Source organism: Passer montanus, unplaced genomic scaffold (assembly GCF_014805655.1).
Source record: "Passer montanus isolate IOZ18808 unplaced genomic scaffold, ASM1480565v1 scaffold60, whole genome shotgun sequence".
Lineage (NCBI taxonomy): Eukaryota > Metazoa > Chordata > Aves > Passeriformes > Passeridae > Passer > Passer montanus.
Genome location: NW_024371038.1, coordinates 1,620,162 through 1,645,912, shown reverse-complemented (window position 1 = coordinate 1,645,912; position 25,751 = coordinate 1,620,162). Strand labels below are relative to the sequence as shown.

Genomic DNA, 25,751 nt, shown 5'->3' with positions numbered 1-25,751 from the left:
TCTTATGAGACACATTTCAAACCTCTACTGATTTAATGCATTTTACATCTCCGAGCATGTGGGAAATGAAATAGTTATTCAGCACTTTTTTAAACTGCCATGTCAGTTCAGGAAGAAATTTGAATGTAATTTCAAAGACATCCAATTGCTAATGTCTCTTGTTAGCATTTATGGTGCTCCTAAGGGCAGAGTAGATGGAAAGAGTCTCCTTTTGGATCACACTGAAAAGGAAATGGTGATGATAACTGATGGTAAACACCTGAAAGGAGATGAAAACTCAAAGGCATCATTCATGACTTTGCTGAGTTTTATGCCCAAACTTTAACTGAATGAGTGCTGATTTTTATTACAGCCTCACAGGATGTTTTCTGTGATGACTGTAATCTATCAGTGAGACAGAGATAACTAGTGGGGAAAAAAAAAGTTAATTCTTAACATCAGAAGAGGAAGGTGGAGAGTTTCATGATTTATCCAGTGCTATATTGACCTGATTCTGGAAGAAACAAAACAAAAATTGGCTTTGTAAGGACAAAAGGATTCTTTAATAGAAAATTTAATGTATTTGTTTTGAATACATCTAAGACCAGTGCAATTACCTCATTACCTCCTATAGCCCTCCTGAATTATTTTTGAATTATGGAAATAAGGCATCCACTGTTGTATTTCACAAAATCTTAGACACTTTTTAAAGGATATGTGACTGAAATTGGCAGAGTTACTTATGTATGATGAGTCAGTTTTTGGGTGTTCTGTGTAGCTTGCTTGAAGAGTAATTTTTCCATGTGCTTAAGCTGTGTCATACGAGTAGATGTTAAAAGAGAAATGATAGAACAGACTCCAAACCATGACATTAAACATGTTTGTTGTTTATTATCCTGTTATTTCTTCCTTTTCCACTTAGGGAATTCCAGGAATGGCTGGCAGTATTGGGGCAGTTGGTTACCCTGGCAGGCAGGTGCAGTAACTATACAAATGTCTTTGCATTTTATTTTTTGTTTTTCTCATTTACTCTTTTCAAAAGTACCATATCTAACTCTGTTGAAACTACTAATTGTAAAAATGTATTTGTTTACATCCTATCTTTTTTCTTTGAAACAAAGCTCTTTTCCCTGGTAGTGGTTGGAGGGAATGTTGAGTCTCATGTCTTTTAAACTTAGATGTGTTAGATGCAGTAATGCTGTTCCTTTCTGGTGTATATAGAAGTCATTTCCAAAGAACTGGATGTCTGAATACTTTATACTCCCTTCATAAAACTCATGTGGTTCTGGGTGGTTTATCTTATTTGTATTTCAAGTCCAGAGGCAGTAGGAAACTACCTCTTCCTCCTGGTTTTTCACCAAGGTGTTTATTTCACTGCTGTTTATTTCTTCAGTCCATTAGGGAAGGGGAACATTAAAATTATATAAATACTGATTTATGTATAAAGTAACAGATACCTCAGTGCAGCAATACAAATAAGATAAAAAGTAGAAATGCTCAGCATCTTCCCCTTGTAAAGGTATGTGAGCCAATTGACAACTGACTTTGTGGTTTTGTATCTGCTTAAAGGGTGAATTTCACCAATTCAGTGTATTGTTGGATTAAGTTTGTAGCGGCTATATCTTTCAAAGTTTCAATACAATATTTTGTAGAGTAATGGATGATAACATGCTTTGTATTGAATCACATAAAATGTTTAGAGCATTTGGACCACATATGCAATTCTGACACTAGCTTGAACGTAATTGAAATGTGTCCAAATACAAAAGCTCATAAAAATTCCTGTGAAATTATGATCACTGTGTCTGGAAAAAAATTTTCTCCCAGAAGAAATAATTTTAATGTAATGGAAGTTTCAGTCATGATCTATGTCACAGCCATGCACTAATGGGAGACCTTTCTGAACACAGTCCCAGGGGCGTACTTGATGACACTTTCTTCTGTCTTAAAAATTTCAAGACTGTGTTGCCAGCTTACAGTTAACAAGTGCTGTTGCAGTTCTTTTACATAGAGCATATCTGATTTTTTAAAATTAATTACAATCTTTTTGTAACAGGGCCTAGCTGGACCAGAAGGTAACCCAGGTCCTAAAGGAGTAAGAGTAAGTAAGCATCCTAAGCATTTTGATATCCATGTCTATTTTTACCCATATAGTAGGTGGGAAAGAGGGTGAGGAATTTAATTCAGCTGTGCCAGTTGTATGCCTGCAGAACCACACTGCCTTTATAGAACCCACAAATGAGAAAACTCAGAGCTTCTTTCAAAATATGTGCAAGAGTTGATTTTTTTCCCGTGGTGAGCAGCAGCTTTCCATTGTTGCCCTTCCTCTCACTTGCATGGAGGAGAGAAAAGAAAGCCCTGCTGGGTGTGAGGGCTGAATGGATGTTTCTCAGGCCTGAAGCTTTATTTCCATCATGGAGGCTGTCAAGAAGGGAGACAGATCTGACATTTGCAATCTGTAACAGCTACAGAAGTAGATAAAGGGAAACAGTCTTGTCACATAAAAACCATGAAAGGGATCTTGAGATTTTGGAATGATTCAGTCATAGTTATATGTATCCCAGGTACTGAAGGTTCTCAGTGCTCCACGCATCCAAGGTTTGGTTTTGGTTACTCTTGGAAGCAAAACAGATTGATTTTTATTCCTGGCTGGTTTGGGGTTTTCTCTCTGTGTGTGCCTTTTATCATGCTCTTTCTCTGTTTCTTGGTGGTTTGGGTTTTTTTGAGGGCTGTGGGTTTGTTGGTTTTGTTTTGGTTTGATTCTTTTGGGTGGGTGCTGTGTAATTTAGTTTTCTGTGAATAGACACATGAGCATGCCTACGCATGCTTGTGCATGGATAAGTATTTCTTCAGACTGACTCTCACCTTCAAGGAGAAGGCAAAGTTTTCCAGAAACCTGTATGTTGCTGGTAGCATCTAGGATTGGAAGGAGGCTTTTGGTGGGTGTTTTCAGGCCCTCAGCTCATGTGCAGGTTGCTCAGCAGTGTATTGTGTTCTCAAGTGTCAATTATTATCACCTTACTGTGTTGCAAGAGTTGCTTTTGTCTTGTTTTTTTAGTGTAGTTGCTAGAAGCCTTTACCTGCAGCAGCTTCTCAAACACATGTCTGAGGGTTTTGGAATGTTGGTTTTTTTTTATGCCACTTTTGATTACAGTGATGGGGAAAAATTAGTTTGGCAGGATCAAGTGCCAACAGACATTGCACCCTCAGGGATTGTTTCATTTATGTTTCTTCAGTTTATTTTTGTTCAGATTCTCATCTGCATTTTGACTTGTTCTCCCTTCAGTGAACAAGACATAAGTGATCCCAGTCACTTTCCTGAAAGTTACTGCTTCTCTGTTTACACAAAGCTAAAACTGGCCAATGCCTGAGTCATTTTAGGGGAAAACACCTTAAGGCTGAATCTTGTGTGTGAATTCTAAAAGTAACTTCCAGTAAAAATGACGACACAGCCCTCTTGACACATATTCCTGTGCCTTGGAGGTGTTTATCAACAGGCTAGGAAGTATCTTTAGAGCTTTAGGTTTAAAATATTCCTATAATCAAACTGTGCTCTGCTTCTCAGCTGTTTTAAGTAACTGTAGAAAGTAGATGTGCCTTTGTTTTCCTTACTCTCCTTAGGTCTGGATGACAAGGTAGGCACCATCTTCCATAATTAAAAAAAAAGATCAACCTCCAAGAAATTAAATCCTAGTCACATTTAAATTTCTAGAGTTTCACTGATAGTTTCAAATGAGCCTGAATTTATTTCCTGTGTCATGAGCTCTAGCTGGCCAGTACTGAGGGACAAGCAGCCTTGAAATCAAGCACTGTTCTTGCACTTTTAGGGTTTCATTGGACCTCCAGGTGTGGCAGGACAACCAGGACCTGAAGGAGAAAGGGTAGGGCTAACAGAACATTAAAGAAATGTTGATGTTTTTATGGTAATGCAATATATATTAGAATGGGGGGAAATGTACAAGGTTTAACCATTCATTTGTTTTTTGGTGGTTTTTTTTTTTTTTTTTTTGTTAAAAAGAGAACTGATTTGAAGAAAATAAGATGAATAGGACATACCCAATTAGTCTAATCAATGAAATGTCTTGGTGCTAAAGTAAAATGGAGAGCAGCTATAAGGTATTATTTCACTTTAAACTACAGCTGCAAGGATTAGGGTTCTTTTTTTCTTCAGCAAAGTGTGAATTTTTCATTTAAGCAATTTATTTTTGACAATAACTAATATTTGTGTCTTGTTGGATGATCTTTGCAGTAGAACCAGCCATGGAAGTGTTTATCTCTATCACTCTGCTTGAGCCTTTCCTTATTGCACTTGAGCAAAAAGGCTGTCTGGAGATGTACTGTGATGGAAGCAGGTCAAGGGCTTTTCTCACAATTGCTCTGGCATTGCCACAGGAAAGACAAAGTTTGTCTTTCCACTCCAGGACATTGGCTCTATGATACTTTGGTCAACCATTTTTTGTATTTTTTTTTAAATGGTGCTCCTCACACTGTGTTTTTTTCCAATCAAATGCAGGTTTAATTACTTGAATTTAAGTATTGAAGAAAAGAAAATCTGTTTATGATGGGTTATTTCTTTCCCAGGGTATCCCAGGCCTCCGTGGAAAAAGAGGTCCTAAAGGGAGACAGGTAAAGAATCTAATATTTGTTACAATTCCTGCTGCCAGTGTAAATCCACCTGGAATTAACTCTGTAGCTTTAATCAGCTGAAAAATGTTAGTTTTATTTTTGTCCATAAATGGCTTTCTATCACTTCCAATTAGTACTTTTCAGAACTGCGGATTCTGTGCAGGTTGTAAGCACTAAAGTGTGGAAGACTTATCACTGTGAGCTTTGTGGCAGGTTAGTGATATCAGCTAGGAGGAGGGTTAGAAGGTGACAGAAACACACAAATATTCTGTAAAATTGGTGTTAGCATGAGGTGCAGATATGATGCAAGCTTCATGAGTCTGGTGTTGGTTTGGATGAAAATCAGCTTCTTCTAATGTCTGATATTTCTGGACTGTAGTAAATTAAAGCTGTCCTCTACTTAACATGTATTTCTACAGCTGAGAATAAACACAAATCTGCCAAGTACACATTATCAAGGTTTACATATTTCCTGTGGTGTGTCTTCAATGTCAAATGTTTTGTTTTCTGTTGGAACCATATTATTTTAGGTCTTTGAAGCTATCCAGGAGTTTCCAGTTTTAACTTTCTTGTGGTTTGAGATTGGAAAACACCATAGGGCTCTCCAGCTGTGCAGTCAGTTGTGCTCAGCAGTTCAGATGATTTTCATCTACCATGTTGAACAAATTTGTCCAGCAGTAGCATGATGATCATCACTTGGCCCTTGATGTATGCTATGGAAGTTGTAGAGGATTCTGTTTCATTGTGTTTTGTTTTCTGTGAGATCTAACACCAGCCAAAAAAAGTCACTAGCCTACAAGAATTGCTTTGATATAAAGAAAGGCAAGCAAAATTACATTAAGTCTATAGACTGCTCTTTCTGAAGCTGCCATGAGACCATATTGCAGTTTACATATAATCTGGATGAAATGCTGCTCTGCATCTGAGTGCTGGGTGGGAAGGGCCCTGTGCCATCAATCCCTTGCAGAAGCTGCCAGTGTCTTGTGCCCCTGAGTCACACGCAGCATTTAAAGAGGAGAAGAACCTGGGTGGGAATCAAAGGCTCGTGCTCAGTGTGAAATAGGAAGTGGAGGTGACAGCAGAGCACGCTGAAACACATTTTGCCTTCTGCCATCAGTCTGTGGCAGGTTTCACTGAGGCTTCTGCCTGCCAGTGCAATGGTTCCTGTAGGAGTTGTCCCAGCCCACAGCAGTCTGTTGGTGCTGTGGTCAGCACTTATTTTCCATTTACAGTAAGAGCAGAGCTTTTGTCAGTGCCAGACTACGTTCTGTGAGGACTTTTTTTTGTATAAATCTGCTCAGAGAGGATTCACATAGGTGGCAGAGCACCAAAAGCACCTCTGCAGGATGTCTGAGATTACCTTCATTCAGTTCTGATCTCTTTGTAACATTTTAATTTCCTCAATCCCAAGGTTCCTTTCAATTCATTTCTATGATCTATAAAGTACTTATTTGACTAAAGGCTGCTAATGTGGAGACCAGCCAGGACAGCAATCGCATGGGAACCTGGCTTGAAGTACTTTGCTGGATCACAAGCTTAGAGAAGACATGTTATTTTAACCCCCAAAACAATGATAGCTGAAATGACAAAGTTTTTTGGCACAGTGCCCTGGAGTTCACAATGCTTTGGGACAGGGCACTAAAAGAAATTTGGCATGGGAATTCTACAGTGCCTGAAGTCAGGATCCTCACCTTTTGTTCTAGGATGCAGCTTATTTTTTTTTGGACAAAACTGTCCCTAATAATACTTGAGAAAATAAAAACCCTGTCTGATTGGCAGAGATCTTTTTGAAAGAAATGAGATCTGAAGTATAATATCATTTTTGGAAAACAATTTTAAGGTATAGAAGTGAATCATGCAAGGGATTGCAAACATTTATAATTGACAAAATGCTGCTACTTAGTAGGTTTATGGAACAGTTGTTCATATTTGTAACATTTCTGACGTATTTGAAATGGAACAAAAGATTCAATTGTCTGAATCTATAGAGTGAGGATTCGTTTTAATTTTATATTTGTTTTGCATACAATATCATTTAAAGAAAATATTTCATGGTAGAAGTATATGTGTTCAATTTCTTTCTGTTGGCTAGTTCTGCAGTATTTCTAATGCATTTATTTCCTGGTAGTGTGATGCATTTTGCTTTTATTAGGGGGAAGATTTTTACATAGTTTTCTTCTATCTGTGATTAGTTAAAACCAGTTGTCAATGTGTTAGAACAGACCGTGTAAATTTTACCAAGAATTCAGTAATCAAGTCCATTGTAACTGTAGAAACAGTTCAGGTTCTGTTTTATATTAAAGTTATGAATAATCATCCTTTGTATGCTTAACAATAATGTTAAATGATAGTATTGATTTAATAAAACAGTTGTTGCACAGTAGTTTTATTATATTGCTTCCAGTTTTATACTTTTGTGACTGTTCATTTTGCTTTATTTTTCTACTTACTAAGATAGATTTTTCAGTATCAGTTCAAAAACACATGCTGTTGAGAATGTGATTGCAATGACTGTGGGTGATCTGTCGCTTCTGTAACTCTTGCTGTGCTGGGGTTGTGCTGTATTATTTGTGATTCTGTCCCATGGCATCCTTCATTTCCCCTCTGAGGCCGTATCTGTTGTTTCAAAAGAATATACATGTGTGTTATGACAATTTTGCTTCTTCCAACATCTACCAATGGTAGGCAGTACAACCCAATTATGCTCTTTAGGAAAGGGTCATAAATTAATCTTTGGCTTCATCTTCAGTTGGTAGCTTTTAATAACATAGTAATTCTCAAATATCCATTTTGCATATGTGAAATTTTACACATATTTTGACAGCTGGGAAAAAATGACCAATGGTGTACAACCTTCAGAATCAATTAAATCTGCTTTATTGACCATTACCTAAGAACCTCTACTTTTTAAAGTGGCAAAAATATGAAGACCTGTATTGTCAGATCCTACAACTATAGATTCTTATTTGTGAGTTCTGTGATCTGATGCTGAACAAAATTTCATTGCAGTGAGAGGAATTCCTGTGTCTAGCTTTTCTGAATTAACAGGAGAAAGCAGAAAAAATCTCCACCTAAAATCAGCTCGAAAGATGCTACAGAAGGCTGTCTCAGATTACTTCACATTATCATGCATGATGATAATTAATTGTTGTTTCAACATATTTTGGCAGTGTGCATCCATGTGTATATGTGTATAAAATGTTGCCTTCCTTATTATAAAAGTTTGGCTTGTTACTAAAGCCATATATGGCTTAAGCAGTGCTTAAACTTCTTTGATTTATGATATGATTTTTCCATCTCCTTGACACAGTTTTATATTGTCTTCCTGACTACTGTTGGAATGCTGTTTTATGGTGACGTAGATCCCCCCATTCCACTGAGGAAAGACAGTGCTGCAGCAGGCCCTGGGCTGGGCAGCTGTGTGGATGCTCTCTGAGCAGAGCAGCTTTAAAAAGCCAAATGAGCTGTACCTTGGAGCTGCAGCAGGTTTGAACATGGCCTTACTGAGGGGAAAGGTTAATGCCTCCAAGAACTGTTCTGCTACACATGGAGAGGTACAAAGACACTGAAAATACAAAGAAGACCATTTCTGATTTCTTGAGGCCAGTGCATCTCTCTGTTATCTCAGTACTTTAGTAACACTGTGTGACATTTTTCAATTCCAAGAAAAGTCTCTCTGCGTGTCATAGCTTGGATTTTTCCAGGTAGAATCCCTTTCCAGCTTAGTATTTTGCCAGTTTTCTGGTAAACTTCTGTATAGACTTTACACTGTGGCTAAAAAATGCTTTTGACTACTCAGTTATCTGCACTACCTCCCTTCTTCTAATTTCATGCAGTGAATATATAGCAATCATGAAAATATTTCATGGTGCTGCTTCAAACTAATAGCATGAGTTTCTAGTTAGCTACACGTGGCTCTTCTAGTAAAATAGTGAGATCTGCCTAGCAATACTAAGCAGATAAAAATTAATTTAAAAAACACCCTCCCACCCCCATTCCCCCTAAAAAACCCAAACAAAAAATCAAATAACTTTTCCCCAGCAACTTATATGCTTCTGCAGTGGGCAACATCTGAAAGAAGTAAAACAATTTTCAAAACCCTAACAGGAAGGAAGGAAGATTAGAGCCAGTAAAGTGGTGGAATTCCATTCCATTTTCTTTCTGAAGCAAGAAATGGAAATTCTGTTTTAAGCTTCAATGCTTGACTTGGCAAATCAGATTTCTTTCCTGTTCTGATACTCGAGTCTCTGAAGTCAAAACTCTCATAAAGTAAATGAGGCTTTACTATGTCTTGAGTTATTATTTCAGTGTCTAGATGCAGACTAAGGCAAGTGTCCACGTTGGTTAGAAAGATGAAAATTTTGATTTCTAATAAATATGAGACTTCATACTGAGATGCCAACCATTAATATTTGGGGATGAGTTAAGGAAAGAAGGATGGATGTTTTGGTGAATGTTGAAGCTAACAGGGGAAAGAAAAAAGAGTTAAGAAATAAGAAAACAGGCTCCAAGAAAACAATTCAACAATTCAACAATTTTTAATATTGTGAAAGTAATTCAATTGTCTGCTTTTTCCATGTGTCCATTGTGTATAGTTGTATCATTTTGAGTTTACGACTTCAGGAGGCCAACAGATAGCATTAATCTCTTTATTTTAACTGTGTAGGTGAAACTTTCTGCTTTTCCCATTCTTCCATCACACTACCTGAATCTATTTATGTTATCTTAATTCCCCAAATCGATAGGGATTCAGTGCTCAGACCACCTTTCGTGTCTTGAATAATAAAGAACAGGTATTTTCTATTCTGCTTTAGGGTTTTCCAGGTGACTTTGGAAATAGAGGCCCCCCTGGTCCCGATGGAAGTCCTGTAAGTACTGAATTGTGTGTTGATTGACATGCTAAAATTTGTAAAACTCAATGTTAACTCTCCTCCAAAATTAAAGGAGACTTTTGCCTCAAAAGAAATGTCTTGAAGTCCCCAGGAAAATTATGGACTGTTAACTTTCCCATGGAAATTGCTAGGGAACTACTATAATAAGTACAAAAAAGAGGAAGAAAATACTCAGAAAGCTGCCAAGAGAACACATTGTCCACTGCAGCATGTGCTGACTACCTTGAGAATCAGATCTCTTGCTGTCCTCATTGCATGAGTGATGAATGTTCTGTGTTTCAAAGTTCTTGCATTATCTATGACTTTGTGTTGTTTATTTAAACCATTATTCTAAGATCACCTTAACACAATAGGATTTGGCCTGCATGTGAAACCCCAGCTTTTGTGTGCTTGTGCATTTGATAGTTGATTTCATCCTTTGAAGTGGTACTGAACACAGTTGTGCCAGCATGTCATTCAGTGCATTGTAATCAGTGTGGTAAGAGCTTTGTCCTTGGCAGGGTGGTGTCCAGCCTGTGGCACAGTCACCTCGCTTCACAGGCTGCCCTCGAGGGAGCTTTGCTGGCTTGCTCTATTTGTAGGGAAACTCTGGCTGCAGACTCCAAACTCAGGTTTCCTTTGGTGTCAGAAGCCAGTGAAAGGCTCTGTGCAATTGAAGAGAACAGCAATAAGTGCTGGGTAAAAGAGCAGCTGATTTAAATCATCTTGCATTGTTGGGTGCTCCTTTGGAAACTGCTGTCAGTTTGCATCTAAAGATGTTTCTGATGTGGAGCAGAGTCATCAACTAGACAGAGTTTCTCTATTTTTTGAAGGTCTGCCTTGACGCCCATCTTAGAAACTTATTTTAGAACGCTTACATGGATTTTGCTGGTGGGTTATCAATGTTTGGTGTCAACATTTTGGAACACAGGAAAACATTTCTTGCACATTTCTGGTCCCTAAGGCAAAGCTTCCCTTGTTGGAATGTCAGGTGATATCAGTATGGTTTTCATCTTGAAAACCCACTGAGGGGTTGAGTGTCACCAACTGCTTTGCAAATGATATTAAAAGTATTAAAAGGTGAGTTCTTCCTTCCCCTCCTCGTACTCCCAAGTCTCCCTCCATTCCTGATAAAGCAGATATTGTCTTTCCACCAGATCTGCAGAACAGTGCTTTAATAGAAACAAGCTCAGAAAGCCTGGGTCTGAAATTACAGACTTGCACGTTACAAAGAAGCCTGTTTCACTGCAAGCATTTGCAAACAAGTTCCATCTAATCTGCCAAGACAGCTGCTGATCTTACTGCCTCCTTTGACAGGCAGCATCTCCCCTCCTCCCCCAGGCTCACCCTGCAGGGCTTGTTCAGGCAAGGGGCCAGTGCTGCAGCTGCAGGGGTCTGCAATGCTAATGGCAAATTTACAGAGCCTCTCTGAGAGCTGGCACTGCAGACCAGGGGCTGCCTGGGGGGCCTGTGGCAGCAGGAACTTGAAGGGAAGACATTTCTTCCCATGTGCTGACTTAACACTTATGGTGTTTGTCTCCATGCCTAATTTCTTCTGCTTAGCTGGCTAATGCCATCCTTCATTTCCACAACACCCTCTCAATTCTCTGAGGGTGTCACTCTGCCTTGGAGGATGTTGCTGGAGCACTCAGCTTCCCCTGTGGATAGTTTTCAGGAGGTTGGGGAAAGTGTGAAGGCAGCCAAGGAGGGAGGAGAGCACCACGGTGTCCTCTGGGTCATGTCCAGCAGCCGTGCCCAGTTGGGCACTTTCAGAATGGGCTTAGCTTTGCTTGCATAAACCTTCCCCTTCCCCGTGGGCTCCAACAGGCTGCAGTGGGCCCTGGGAATGTTATCCACTGAGGAGCAGGTCCCAGGTGTTGGGACAGCTTGCATGAGACACGGTGACCTGGAGGACTGCAATGTCTGTTTCACGGGCAAAGAGACTTAGCAACTGTTCTAGCCTCTTCTGTTCTAGCCTCTTCTCAGTTAAACTGAGGTGGTGCTCTTGTTTATTTTTCTATGGAATCTTAATAAATTTGTTTTTCACCCTCAAAAAATTGTTTTTCCTTCCTTCTACTTTAAGTATCATGGTAAAAAAAGAATCTCATATTCCTGCATTAACAGCAGAAATGTTCCCATGATGCAAATATCTGGTGACCTCATTCCACAGTTCAGGGATTTTACTGAGCATATTTCTCTATACACTGGTAAGTGTACACAGTATCATATTTCTCATATACTGAACATATTTCTCTATACAGTGCCGTTCTGTGGAAATTCTGTAAAAATCAAAATTGATTTGCTTTGTAGGTTGCTTTTATCTTATCACAGGGATTTCTTTTTAAATGGTAAAATTCAGATAATCTAAGATTAACTTTCTTTAAAGGGAATTGTTGGTGGTGTTGGTCCTCTTGGATTTCCAGGACTAAGAGTGAGTATACCTTTATTACTTACTTTGATATGGCTGCATTAGAGAATTTGTCTTGTGTGTTTGTGAAATATAAAAGCAATTATGAAAATTCAAGGATTTAAACAGCTTCTGTTTTAGATAGCCATGATTTTAAATAGTATCACTCCCAAAACTATCATGTTGGCAGTATGGAGCACTTCTATACTTGGTGTGGATTTGTATGCTTATTTCTCATCCAGTTTGTTTTGGTCTTTTATTTGAAATTACCGTATTTGCCAGTTTATAGCACTAAAGCCAGTGTGAAGGGTGAAATGGTCTCAAACATTTTAACAACAGCAGTCCTTATTGGTTCCTGCCCATAGCTACCAAATTCAAAGCAGAATTAATTTCTAAGAAAAACTACTTTATCATATTTACAATATAATATTTTTTTAAATATATGTAGAATAGGGCTGTGATGCTCACTGTGGAGCTGCACACAGTAGTTGTATCTAGCAATTGTGCCAGAGGAGCTCTGAGTCCTACAGAAGGTGGGAAAGACTTTCCTTGTGAGTAGTTTCACTCCCTCATGTTTTTAATTCATGTATTTGCTCACAGAGGACCTCTGATTCTTGATGTTGTTTCAGTCATATCTGGCTACACGGCCACATTCTTAACCAGGGAGAAATAGCAAGTGTTTACACTTGAGCTAAGAAAGCCATGATTGTCTCCAGTGTTTGCTTTGTGGGTTTTTTTGATATCTGCAGATCTGAAACATTCTTGATAAGTTTACACTGTACACTGATGATCATCTTACTTTTCCTTTGAAGCACAACAGTTGAGTTCAATTGTTACTCTTTGTAATTATATGTTCATAACAAAAAAAAAAAAAAAATCCTGTAAGTCATCCCTGGCTGTCTGATTAGGATTGTTATGGCATTGCTATAGTGAAAACAAAAGCTTGGTCAAGAAAACTCTGTAGCTTTCAGCCTTCACCATGCAAACATGATTTTCTGTGTTCTTCAGGCCAATTGACACACTCATGAGGCTGGAGCTTGCACTCTTGAGAATTTGCTTAGAATTGTGGTTTGCCTTTCTCTCTTACATGGCTGTCTTTGGAATTTAATCTCAAAGGCTTTGATAATTGTACAAATGTACCTGAGGTTTTAAAACACTATGTCACTTTCAAAAAGATTCTGTTACTGAATATTTTGTTTGAAACTTAGCAGTTTAGCCCTATCTAGAGTTTATGAGCATAAATGTTTGCAGGATCAAAGCTGCATGTGCCATCTTGCTGAGCTGCAGTCACTTACAGAGAGATTGTGTCAATTTTTTGTGAAATAGAAAAATAATTATCTCTAACCAGTCCAAAGCTTTTGCCATTTGTACACAGATGGAATATAACCATAATGAGAGCTATTTACTGGGGGGAAAAATGTTTAGATTTTGAACAGCACAAAATTAACAATTGTTTGGAGTGTGAGCTCCATTTGAGTGGCCTTCTCTTGTTTATATGTGGGACTCTTTCTCATGGTTCCAGTATATGGGTTAGTCTGGTTTCCTCTTTAACAGTCACATAATTGGAAGAGCTGTGCTCTGTTCCAGAGTTTCTTTACAAGGGACCATGGCACTCTTTAATCTGCAGCAGAATTTCACCAAGGCTCTGGGGGAGTTTCAGGTGACCCCAGCAGCCCTGTTCCTCAGCCAGCCCTGCTCCCCAAATGGGTCTGTGCTCCCTGGCCTCAGCCTGCTCTTGTCCAGGCAGATGCTGATGGTCATCCAAAACTGAGTGAAGAGCTACAGCCCTCGATGTTTGCTTTAAAATACTTAGTCAAGAATAACACACTTACTACTACAAGATGCAGTATTGAACATGGGATTAAATGTATTTTTCTGACAGAAACCAAGAGCATTAATTCAAGTAGCTTGTCCAGCCCAGATGGTCAGTGTCAAGAGTTAGTTGTATTTTTGTCTTTGTTCATGAGAACAATGGCAAAATGAGCAGCATCAGCAAGCTGAGTCCAGTAATTCCTTCCATCCACGATTTTTTTCAATATACAAAGCTGTTGCCATGTTCAGAGTTTTGACTGGCTGAATAGTCAGTCTTTCAAGACTTAGCAAGGCCATGAGTTTTAATAAGATGAAGAGTTGCAGAAAATTCACCTCTAGATACATGAATTAGTTTTTAATTTTTTTTCCTTTTGAAAAACCCACTTAATACTAAGAAACAATTTTGCTTTTCTGGTATTTTATCTTTTTGCCTGGAAAAAGCAATTTGGTTTTAATTTCATTTGTCACATAGAAATGTTGGAAAATGTACACTTTATGTAGCTGCAGGTTTTATTGATCAGCAAGTTTTATCCAAAGTGATAAGCATATCTTAACATATAGCAAGGCTGTTGTAGGTGGGGAATGATTTAAAAAACTCACAGACTAACTAATTCAACACTTTTTCAGTTTTATTTTTGTGCAGTTCCCATTCTTTGGTGTTAATTAAGTCACTCAGTGTATCTGGAGACTGTGACAGGTGTTTAATGAACCTGAATGTTGTAAAGCTGTTTTGGAATTACTTCCTGTTGCTGTTGTAAGCTAAATTTCCCAGCTCAGTATCCCTCTGTGATTTTCCAATCAGTGCTGTTGTCACCATAAGTGTGCATTTCAACATTCAGTACCATGAATGCATGAATGCCTTGCTGAACTACAATGTGTAGCACAGCTCAGAGACAGCAATGTAAACATTTCCTTGATCAGCTAGCGTAACAGAATATATCATTTAAGCAGTCATGGAAGGCTAAAGCAATGTAGGGTGGCAATTTTCTTGGGAGCTGTACCAAGCACCATTAAGACACTAAGTGATTGGTCTTGCTTTTTCTTCACTGAGCCATAAGTCTGATGGTTGCTGAAAGAGTCTCCAGAGAGCAATGAGTGTGTGCTCAACTGGAAATGCATAGATGTGCATCTCATCTTTTCCATATCACTCTCAGCAAGTGGCAAATGATTTCTTTAGTTGTATGTGTTGTTAAATTTCTGAGTAGCCATAGAGACATAACATTATCTTTTTGGGGTTTTTTCCTCCCAAGCTTGAATAGCCAGAAAGTAGATAGTCTTCTCCCTTTGTAATATACTTTTAACTATTCTGAGTCAGGTCTTATGTTTAGCTTTTTCATTAATATTATTGCTGTTGCTGTGCTGATCTTTAAAGATGCTTTATTTTTGTGATAAATTTATTTTTTTCTGTCATAAAACTGCCTAAATAAATCCTAGAAAGAAGAGTTGTAGTAAGGGCTCTGAAGGTACATTAGAACAGAAAAGGTTAGCATGCCCATGGGAACATGGGTTTGAACCTGCACACGTGGTATTTACAGTCACATCTCTTTTTCTTTCTTTTTTTTCTTTTAACTCATAGAAGTCACTGGTAGATGAGAAATTGAGTAAAAGGACCATTAAAAAGGCCACTTTTATTATGGTCCTGCTCATCACAGAATAATGTCTCTGGGCCAAATCTGATGCCTACAGAGAAGTAATATTAAGTAACCCTAAGGACAGCAGTGATGACCAGTGAATGTGCAGCTCCAGTACAAAAGAAAGCTTCCTTAATTGGCATTGCCTAATACACTGTGATCTTTTGAATTTATCATCTACAGAAGAGGCAAATTTTGTTTCTTGTGTTTCTGCTGATGATGTTGGGAACTGTAAACATGGAGGGCTTATGATACCAATACCTTTTTTTCCCCTAAGAAATTAACCTAAAAATATTTTGGTTTCTCTCTGTGGTGCATAAAAATGCCACTTTCTGTTAGGAGTCTTTAGGTCACTCCATTCACCAAATGCAGTCACCTTTCTTGCTGTTTGATAGGGAGACATTGGGCCAGCAGGACCGAGTGGACCATCAGGAATTCCAGGGCCCACGGTATGGTATTTAATCACCCCAGAGCCAGATGCTCATGCTGCTTTCCAAATGATAGTCAAGCATTGGATTTATGTTTTCTTTACTTTAACAGGGTTTCCCAGGGAGTGTGGGACAGCCTGGAATGAAAGGTGATAAGGTGATTTAAATATTTTCGTTATCCTGGAGATACATAGTTCTTTCAGGCTCCCTTCATTAAAACTTGAGCATAAAGTGCTTTCTCTTTTTTCTTTTGATTTCTCTTGTCTTCTGACTTTTATTTTTTAAATTTATGTCAGACTTATGATCTGGTAGTTTAGACAAGGTTTTTTCTGAACAGAACACTAACTACTGAACATAATAATATCCAGGTCTGTGCCTTTAGACTTTCCTGGAGGAGGTATTTCAGTGCAGCACCTTGCATTGCCAAAGATCTGTGTTAATTTTAAATAGTGAATATTGAATTAATCTTTCTCAATTCTAAAAACGACCCCATTTTAAGCCACACACATATGTCTGTATAAAATTATATATTGTTTAGGGTGAACATGGCCTTGCAGGAGAGCCAGGAGATCAGGGCTACCCAGGAGACAAGGTAAGTTATAACTACATTGTTTTACAAAATTATGCCATTTCAGCAACTTCATCAGGCTTATGAGTCTCTTAAAATGCTGCAGGTTGGTTACATAAAAATAGAATGCAGTATTAATACTATCTGGATATCACTGTATTAATATATTTTTAAGAAATTCGCTGCTAATTAAAACTCAGTAATGGAAAGTCTGCACAAAGACAAGTTCCACACAAGCAGAACTCTGGCTGCTGTGTGTACTGAGAGGCATCAAACAAGGATTATGGTGTGATCTCAGTCTTTCTGAGGAACTGTTGGAAAAGGTATCTTTCCCTTGACCCTTGAGGTTCATCTGCAGCTCACCTGGACCTACTGTGGTTAGCAGCAGCAGACGGTCTGGCATGCTCCTTCACATCATCACACCGAGATAAATAGGGATCTTCTTTCCTGTTTGGCTAGTACATCAGAAATCACTGAAAAAGCACATCCTGTGAGAACTCTTTTGATGAAAGTTGAATGTTAGAAGATAGTTTTCAACCTGAAGAATTCTTTTGAAGCCTGTTTCAGGTGTCAAAGTATAGCAATTTATTGCTTCCATCATAACACAACAATTTTCATCTGTATTTAATAGCTATCTTTTTTCAGGGTGCTCTTGGTTTACCAGGACCTCCAGGGATCAGAGGAAAACCAGGACCCCCAGTAAGTTTGCACATCAAATTTTATCCTCAGTATATCTCTGTATGTTATTGATATTTGACACTTTTTTGGATTATGTTCACAGTGCATGTAATCCCCTAGAACTGACCTAATTCAAAATGCACAAAGGATAAGGTCTAAGCTGCTTTTATTTCTAGTGACTGGTGTTAATGAGTGACTCAGATCCTAAGATGTGAGACTTTATTACCAAGATTAGTATATGTGACAAATTTTAATAGAATGCTTAGGATATTATATATTCTGGAAAATATTGTGAAAATGTGGAAGAACAGATATAACTTAGTGAAATTGGGCCCATTTTTAGATGGCTTGAAATATGTATATAATGAAGCTACCAGTACATGTGGGTAGGACCTAATTTTGTTGTTATTAATCACAAAACTGCCATTTCTTTGGCTATGATTGGATACTTAAATATATATTAGTGTGTAAACCAATATCTGTAATAGTTACTTTCTAGATGTTTAAATAATATATAGTTTTTATTGTGAAAACAGCTATATATTTAAAGGGTTTATATATGGTTCCTCCCAAAATTCCCAATTTTCTCTGTCCTAAAGTAATTTGAATTTTTTTTGTTGTGACTTCAAAGAGATATGAAGAACTAGTTTTAATAGTGTCCAAAGAGAGGCAGGTATAAAATTTACTATTTAGTGAAAAATTCATCTCAACTTTTCTGTTGGCCCTTTTGTCAATAAATGTTTTTAAAATCTTCATAACCAGCTGTTAAAAATAAATTATCATCAGAAATCTTAACTGTTTGGATTATTTTCAAGGGGAAAATTGGAGAACCTGGACCCCGTGGACCATTGGGTCCTCAAGGACCTGAGGTAAGGAATTGCTTGGTAGCAGTAAATGTCAGTTCTAAATTATGAAAACAAGAGCTAAATGGGTTTGCTTCAGAAAGGACTGTTTTCTTAGTTGAATTAGGAAAATCTTTTTATTCAGTCATATTTGATGAATTCATTCTTCTCCATGAAGTACAAAAGATTCCAGCTCATTTTTTTCTGCAAAATATTAATGTACAGGATCTTTGCATACAAAGTAGTTCTTCATTTGCTTATGTGATGAGGATTTGCTGTCTCTTGAATCCTGTTGTTATGGGGTACACCTGGAATGAGGCTCATGTGATTTCTCAGGCACGCTTCCCTTTGTAAATACTAAAACATGTTTACAAATGGGATTTTCCATTGTCCAGGCCTGGTTGCATATTTATCACAAGAAACACAGAGGATAAACCCCAGTCACCTGGGAAGTGTTGCCAAGCAGTTGAATCTAGAAGTGAAGTTTCCTAAGAACTCCTCAGTGCTATGGAAGTCTGTGCAGAAACTCAGTCTCCAAATTGTCCCATTTTAGTGCTTTTTTGCATTCATACCACAGGCTTTCAGGAAAAATGCTGTGGTCTGTACCAGAAAGACATGTTTATACACAGACACATGTATTTGCTGGAGAGATGAAAGCAGAAATTGTGGATTGTTCTTTCTAATCAGCCTCCTGTAATGAATGTGTTTTGGGTTTTGTTTGGTTTGTGGTGGGGTTTGTTTGTTTGTTTGTGGGTTTTCCTTTTTTAAAAAAAATATGAATGGAAGACATATACTAGCAATGATCCTTTTTCTGCCTTTACATGAGCACATCTCCTCAAACCAAGGTTCTATATTCCTACCTTTCTTATGAGGCAGAAGCCCTCATGGAGAAAACTCCCTGGGAAGTGCATTGTAGCAGCACAAGGTGGTCTTGTGAGAATGAGTCTCTCTCATTTGGTCAGAGGATGTGCAGAAGACAAAGCCTGTGGATCTTGTACACAGCTGCCACCTCTGTGGCTCCGCATTTTGGACTTTTTGAGACTTCATTGCATGATTTCTTTGCGTAGCTTCCAGCAAGGGAGACTTGAGGCAGGTTAATCCCAAATTGTTGGTCTTGAGGCCTGTGTCCTGCTGGTAGTCCTTCACAGTTCCTTATTCCAGGGCAGACGTGCTACTCCTTTGTGTCTGGGGAAAAGATCATCCTGGGCTGGTTACCCTCCGGGCAGACATGGATGGGAATCTTTCTGTCTGAAAAGTTCAGCATTTCTCCTTGCTCAGGAGTGCAGAATTGCTTCATCATTAGAAGGCAAAAAAGGTGCATGGTGTTAGATAATTAAAACTTGGGTGTCCAGCTACTTTTTTTGAGTAATTATCTGCAAAATGGTCAGTTTGAAACTGCAAAGCAATGTTTGTCTTAACTTCAGTCATGCAAGACAGTTCCAAATAAAGTCAGAGGTTTTTCCACTTTGTACATCATAAAAATATGGTCACCATATGGCAAGATAGAAACAGAAGGGATGTAGGATAGCAGCATACTGGGATTTTGGACAAATTGAAGATATTAGAAGTTCTATATTGAAAGGAATTTAAAAGAAGCAGCTTAAAACTCAAGAGTGTATGTGTCCCTCCAGTTACATTGTCTTATAAAAATAAACTAGTTGTTGTTGCCAGAAGTTATTTAGACACAACCAAATATATTAAGTATGAGCAAATAATGTAGATTTTTCCACAAGAAAAGCCTACTGTCATGTGTCTGATCAGGTCTCTTTACTTTTAGTGCCTGTTTCACATGCATTATCACATGATTTTTTTAGTTTTTGCAAACAAAGCCAGGTGTGCAGTGATAATATAGCCTTCTGTTTCAATGCTGCATCAAATAAGTTGCATGCAAATGACTTGTAGGAAATATAGGAATAAAGATAATTTAAGGGCTGAATAATTGTGTGTTCTGGCATATATCTGAGGAAATGCTCTTGTTGTGAAATTGCTTATACTCTCTACTTGCTTTTGCATAGAATTTTCATCTGGTCCTTTCCCAAAGTTCTATGTCTGCATAACATATGCTTTCAGAAGAATAAAAAACACTTATTGGAGAATTGCAGGTTTTTGCAGAAACCTTCTTTTGGTGATTTTATTATAATAATTAGTAACGAACCTCTAATAAGGCATCTTGTTGAAGATGTTGAATAGCTGCATCCAGTCAGTCTTGCTTCAGAAAATTTATTCTAAATTCTCATTGAAATGAATTGCAATCTTTGATTAGATGAACTCTTATTGGAGCAGGGAAACCTGGTGACTGAAGGACTATTGCACTCCCTGGAGACATTTTCCCTCCATGGTGCCCCTCCACCTGTGCTTGTCCTGATCCCTTGAGGGCAGCCAAGGCCATGAAGATGGGTGGCCAGTGATGCTGGAAAATGTCATGTGAAAGCAGTTTGAAGTGGGATTCTGCAAATCCCACTTCAAAGAGAAAATTCCCTGTGGAAATAGGGTGTAATGTCTCTCAATATTTCTGATATTCTGCTTCCATATTTTCAGCCACACAGAAAAACAACAGAAAAGAAAAAGCTTTGGCAGAGTGCTCATCTCTGGGGCACTGATATATGCCCCAACATAGTAACAACTTTGTCATCTCTGCATTTTTTTAATTAAACATTATATCTATAAATAAGAACAATAAATATGTTAATTTTATATTTAAGTATTCAGTACAAAAAGAAACACTCCCACAGCAAGGTTAAAGCACATTTGTGTTAAGATAGTTGGCACTTCAGGTTTTTCTGATGCTACATTTCTTTTGATTAAATGAAGCAGATTCTAAAGTGCTTTGCTGGCAAAAGACCACATCTGTAGCAAGATTTTGAAAATAATTTGTATGCTACCAGCTGCTGGGCTTCTGGCTGATGGAAATGAAGACTGCATTTCCTTACAAGTCATAATACCAAGGGCTGTTTGGTTCTGAATAGTCTCTGCTGAAAATTACGTTGCAGCTGGACACTGTACACTAATCTCTTGGTCTTTCGCTTATGGAAGAATAATGAATTTTTAATCTGGAGAAACTTCCCAGGGAGCTGGCTGCTGAATAACTCACTTCAAATTTAGGTTTTGCTAGAGATGTATCCCACTTCACTATGAGGAATCTGACTGGCAAACACCATTGCTGAGGTATTTCAAGAGCTCCTCCCTGGTTCATTCTTGTTCTGGAATTGTCTAAAGTGGCTGTTTGTGTCCTGGATTATTACACTTATTTCATGGATTATTAATGTGAGAACATCTTAGGATCAGTGTTCTAATACTGTCAGAGCATCTGCCTTTTCTTCATGGTTGTGCTCAAGAAGAAAAGTCTTAATCCATCTTCACGGCAAAGATAAAAATTATAAGGATTTTAAATTTTTAAATGCATTGTTTAGTGTTGATGTTCTCAGGCCAGTAACCCTCTTGTATTCTAAGACTTTGCCTGACATGAAAAGATTTCAATATACCATGTTTGTCCTACCTGCAATAGTACTTGTCCGCACCTACATCTCATGGTCCTTACTGAATTCCCTCTAGATTTTAAACACATAAATAAATAAAATAGATCTACTCATTTATAAAATCATTAGAATCTTTCTAAACTAACATTTTTCTAGGCAGATTTTCTGGAATGTTTATTGCTAAGAGGAAATTGTGTCAGCAATTTAGCACTTGTTCACACACTAGAAACGTGCAGATTTACAGATATATGAAACAACTCACCCCTTGGTAACTATTTAAGGTCTATAAATAAGTAAATTTAAAATTAAGAAAGGACAAGAAAAAGAATGTTCCAAGGAATTGACCTAACTCTTCAATGTATTTGAGCAGTGGCCAGGATTTTCAAAACAACACCTCCTCTTTTGAACTGTGTAGAAGTCAAGGGTGATGCAAGTGAGTGCTCTAGGTGTGAGTCTCAGGGCCTTGGTCACATGTAAATAAAATGCTCTGTGCCACCTAGAGGCATGTTGGAATTGTTGCACACTCTGCTTGTAATTGCTGATTTATGGCAAATGAAAGGGAAACTGTGATCTATTGTGAAATGCTGGGTGGTAGAGTTTTTGCCCTTCTTCTGCAAACTCAGACCATTTTAACTCTTTAGTGGTTTTCTTTCAGACTCATTAGCTAAAGTGCTAAACCTGATTTTTAAAAATCATTCTGTGTATTTTTATTTCCATTATTGGAAAAAGTATGCATATATATTTTAATCTGTAATGATTTTCTCTCAATGAAGAAGGAAGCTTGTTCTTCCTACTGCTAGACCATGGGTTTGCTTAGATGTAGTAATAAATATTTTGCTTAGAGGAAGTGACAGTCTTGCTGTTTTCAGATCATCAAAATTTAATGAAATATGGAAGTTCATTAAAAAAGCAAAATCTTGTCAGGAGACTGAATGAGCAGTGTGCTAACTAAAGGGTTAATTACCAATGCTTTATTTTATCCTACAAATGTAAGATCATGTATCCTCTCTGGATGTTTATGAAATTTAACTCACTACTACTTAACTACTACTGTATTGCATGAAGGTTAGTGGCACCATTTTTTTCCCTTAAAATAGACTCATTTCTTCTAAAGCAATCTAACTGGAGCTGAATTCCTCTGACCCAGAGGCCTCCTCATGGTGTCCCAAGTCAGTGCCTACTGGCCAGGTGGTTCACAGTGAATATTTCAGCTGATTCCTTTTCTGTGCATAGGTACTTCTTCTTTATTAACAGCTTGACCTACTCTGGAGTGTATTTCACAAGGGTCAGTTCTGAATAATGCCACATGCTGATGACCTTAAGTTAGTGCCTGCCAGACCTCGATTACCACCTGCTGATTGGAGGCAAAAGCCTCTTACCTTTTTCTTAATCTTGCAGTGATCTTGTCCTTAACGTGTGGCCATGGATTAAAGGGCTTCAGCTGCTCTCACAACTTCATGAGAAGAGTGGTTGAATTCACAAGTGCAGGAACTGGTGCAGGCTTTTCTGTGGTGATTTTTTTGTGCCTCCAAACCAGTCCAATGGTTTAATTTCAAACATTGCTTAGCGGATAAAAAGTCTTATCGTAAGAGAAATTAAATCCATGCTGACATCTGCTAAATTGAGTTTAACAAAAGCTGCCTAAAATCTGTCACTTATCCAAGTCCTTTCAAGGAAACATAATGGATGTTGACATTTTTTGGGATGGTAGAACAAATTTATTTCTTGTTTCTGTGACTCAGGTTTATTAAATGAATGAACAGAATCAAAACAAGTACATTGAAAACATTCCTACTCTGCAAATAATTTGTCTGTATGATTTCTTTAGGGTTTTCCAGGAGATATTGGTGTACCTGGATTAAATGGCCCTGAAGGTCCTAAGGTAAGATTATATGAAAACCTATTAAAAATAACAGTAAATAGTGTTAATGTCTGAGGAACAGGCTCTGAGAAATGGACACTGGCATTATGAGAAGACAATTCTGCTGTCAGAATTTGGGTACTTTACCTCAGGTATTTATATGAGGGAGTAATTTGAATGTTTAATGCTGTCCACACAGTTCTGAGAGTAATTACAGTGTTAGGTGGAAGCATGTAATGGCAAAATAAGTTTGAGAAAATGCTATGTAGATAGAAAGTAGCATATGTTTCACCTGTACTTAAATAGAATGCATGCCAAGTGTATGAAGATATTTGCATTATTCAGGTTCCACCTGCCCTAAGAATTGTTTTTAACAATTTTAAAAAGAAATAGTATTTAAAGGTATGGAAAATGTGTAAAATTCATGTGCCAGCTTAAATTATAGATAAAATAGATATAACAATTAAGGATAAAATTTAACCACAAAACTGTGCCAGAATAATTTAGCTTCTGCCTTTTAGTAGACTAAGATTTTAGAGTCAGCTTAGGCAGTAATTCACGTGGATAGAGTTCTCAATGAAGCTTGGAATAAAAGCAGATATAGGAAATTTCTGTTGAATTGGAAATGGTAGTGACTAATAGAAAAAGTGCAGGTAGCTCAGAAATTAACCAGAAGAAAATGATTGAATGATATGTAAAGATTAACTACTTGTTGAAAGGCAAATACCAATGAAGTTTCTTACTCATCAGCCTTGGGACTATTCTTACGTTGTATTTTATGTGGTGAATAGGCACAAGTATTCATATATGAAATCTGTATATGAAACCAAGTTGAGCATCTTTAGATTATGTAAAAAAATGCACTTTTTGTGAATTCATCCCACTTCAGTTATTTCAGATTGATTCATGCAGGGACTAAAACAATAAATCCCATTATAAACTTAGACCAAGGACATTGCCAGATCTCTTTGAAATGAAAGCACAATAATGCAGTTAGAAATTAAGTGAAATTGTAGAACATATGAGGCAAGATGTCTCGTTAATGCCACTGCTCAAAGCATGAGAAAGCTTTATCTCTATACTCCATTACTGGGCATTTTTATTCCAGAAGGACTCAATCGGGTGAGACTAGATGCAGAAATAATGCTTGAATGGCTTTATTCTGAGAGATAGTTTGTTTATTAGACTAAAATGAAGGCCTTTTTTGACCCTTAAGTAAACCAGAGGGCAGCAACTGGTGAAGCAAAAGAACTGTGCAAGACCCACAATATCATTTGACCAAGAACAAATCATGCCGATTGTCTATGAATAAACAGACATGGAAATTACAATATTTTCTATCAAGAGGTGTGAAATTCTGTATTAAACTACTCAAGAAAACAAAGGATGGGGAGCAGTAAATAATTTAAAGATATGGGTCTTATTTGTACCTGAAAGATTATAACAATACCTCCAAGCCAAAGGTGATCATTCTTAATTACTTCTCAAATAATCCAGTTGCTGAAGCCATAGCCAGTGTTTGCTGTATCTCTTCTCTTTCAACCAAGACAAGAGCCTTTTACCAAAATGGACATGAATTGACTAGGAAGGCTGAGAGCTAGTTATCTGATGGGGCAAATTGAGAAGTTAAAATATGTTTCTAGAGGGTGTCCACCTTCTATTCTGATTTGTTGCTTTCCTAACGTGTTTACTGGCATGTATGCATAATGTTAGCAGCCTTATGTGAGTGAGTTTGTCCCACCGTTGCAGTGGCTGTTGCTCTTGTGTTTCTGATTTACCAGAATGTTCACCAAAAACACCCCTGTGGTGGTAAAAGACTCTGTCTAAGGTCTGGGGAAAATACTAGAAGAGAAATGCAACAATTCTCGTGCTGCAGTTCAGATTTAATTGCCCAAGATTATACACGAATGGTGTAACAGATCTGATTCCTGCTGCTCAGTTTCTTCAGTGAGATCAAATTGTTGCACATCATATCTGAGGAGTTTCTGTTGGAATTCTGTTTCTGTTTAATACATATGTTACAGATTTGTTGCCATTTCACAGCTTCCAGAGAAAAAAGTTACTAAGAGGTGGACCATAAAGTTTGAGACTCCATGTTCCTTTACAGAAATTACACAGCTGAACCAGATTCGGTGCTCGCCAGCACATTTGGTATTAGAGACAAAAAGTTTAGACAGCCTGCCCTAGTCAGGGAGAACTGATGGCTTACATTTGAAAAGAAGGATTACCAAACTGGAAAAACTCTTGTACTGCTCCTAGAACTGAGGGAGAAGGTCTGCATAACTTTGGAAATGTTTGGCTTTTGGGATTCCCAGCTGCCTTGAGTTGACTGCAGTTCTAAAATTTTCCTCCAGCTTTTTATTTTTAGAAAACTGTTCTCATTATGCTGCTATTTTCCTCATGTTTTTGTTTATGCTTCCTCAGAAGCAATACCCATTTTAAAAGCCAAGAAAGCAGGATAAACTTCATTTTTTAGCAGTTGGTGTGGGACAAATTCAACTTCTTGGACATTTAGGCTCCATTGAGTGTGATCAGCTGTCTCTAAATGCCAGTAGAAGTTCTGGATTGTAAA

At 37.8% G+C, this 25,751-nt stretch overlaps 1 protein-coding gene across 5 annotated transcripts in view; it reads left to right on the top strand.

The window, feature by feature from the left end:
* The window catches only part of COL24A1 (collagen type XXIV alpha 1 chain), a 134,247-nt gene that overhangs the window by 45,087 nt on the left and 63,409 nt on the right, over window positions 1–25,751 (top strand). For all 5 annotated transcript variants that reach the window (XR_005629612.1, XM_039727204.1, XM_039727205.1 and 2 more), the window contains 12 exons: window positions 902–955; window positions 2,036–2,080; window positions 3,807–3,860; window positions 4,561–4,605; window positions 9,420–9,473; window positions 11,863–11,907; window positions 15,722–15,775; window positions 15,867–15,911; window positions 16,293–16,346; window positions 16,968–17,021; window positions 17,816–17,869; window positions 23,147–23,200. Coding sequence is in view for 4 of the 5 variants with exons in the window: in XM_039727204.1 (XP_039583138.1) it covers window positions 902–955; window positions 2,036–2,080; window positions 3,807–3,860; window positions 4,561–4,605; window positions 9,420–9,473; window positions 11,863–11,907; window positions 15,722–15,775; window positions 15,867–15,911; window positions 16,293–16,346; window positions 16,968–17,021; window positions 17,816–17,869; window positions 23,147–23,200 (612 nt within the window). In the remaining variant the exon portion in view is untranslated. The remainder of the gene's footprint in view (window positions 1–901; window positions 956–2,035; window positions 2,081–3,806; window positions 3,861–4,560; window positions 4,606–9,419; window positions 9,474–11,862; window positions 11,908–15,721; window positions 15,776–15,866; window positions 15,912–16,292; window positions 16,347–16,967; window positions 17,022–17,815; window positions 17,870–23,146; window positions 23,201–25,751) is intronic.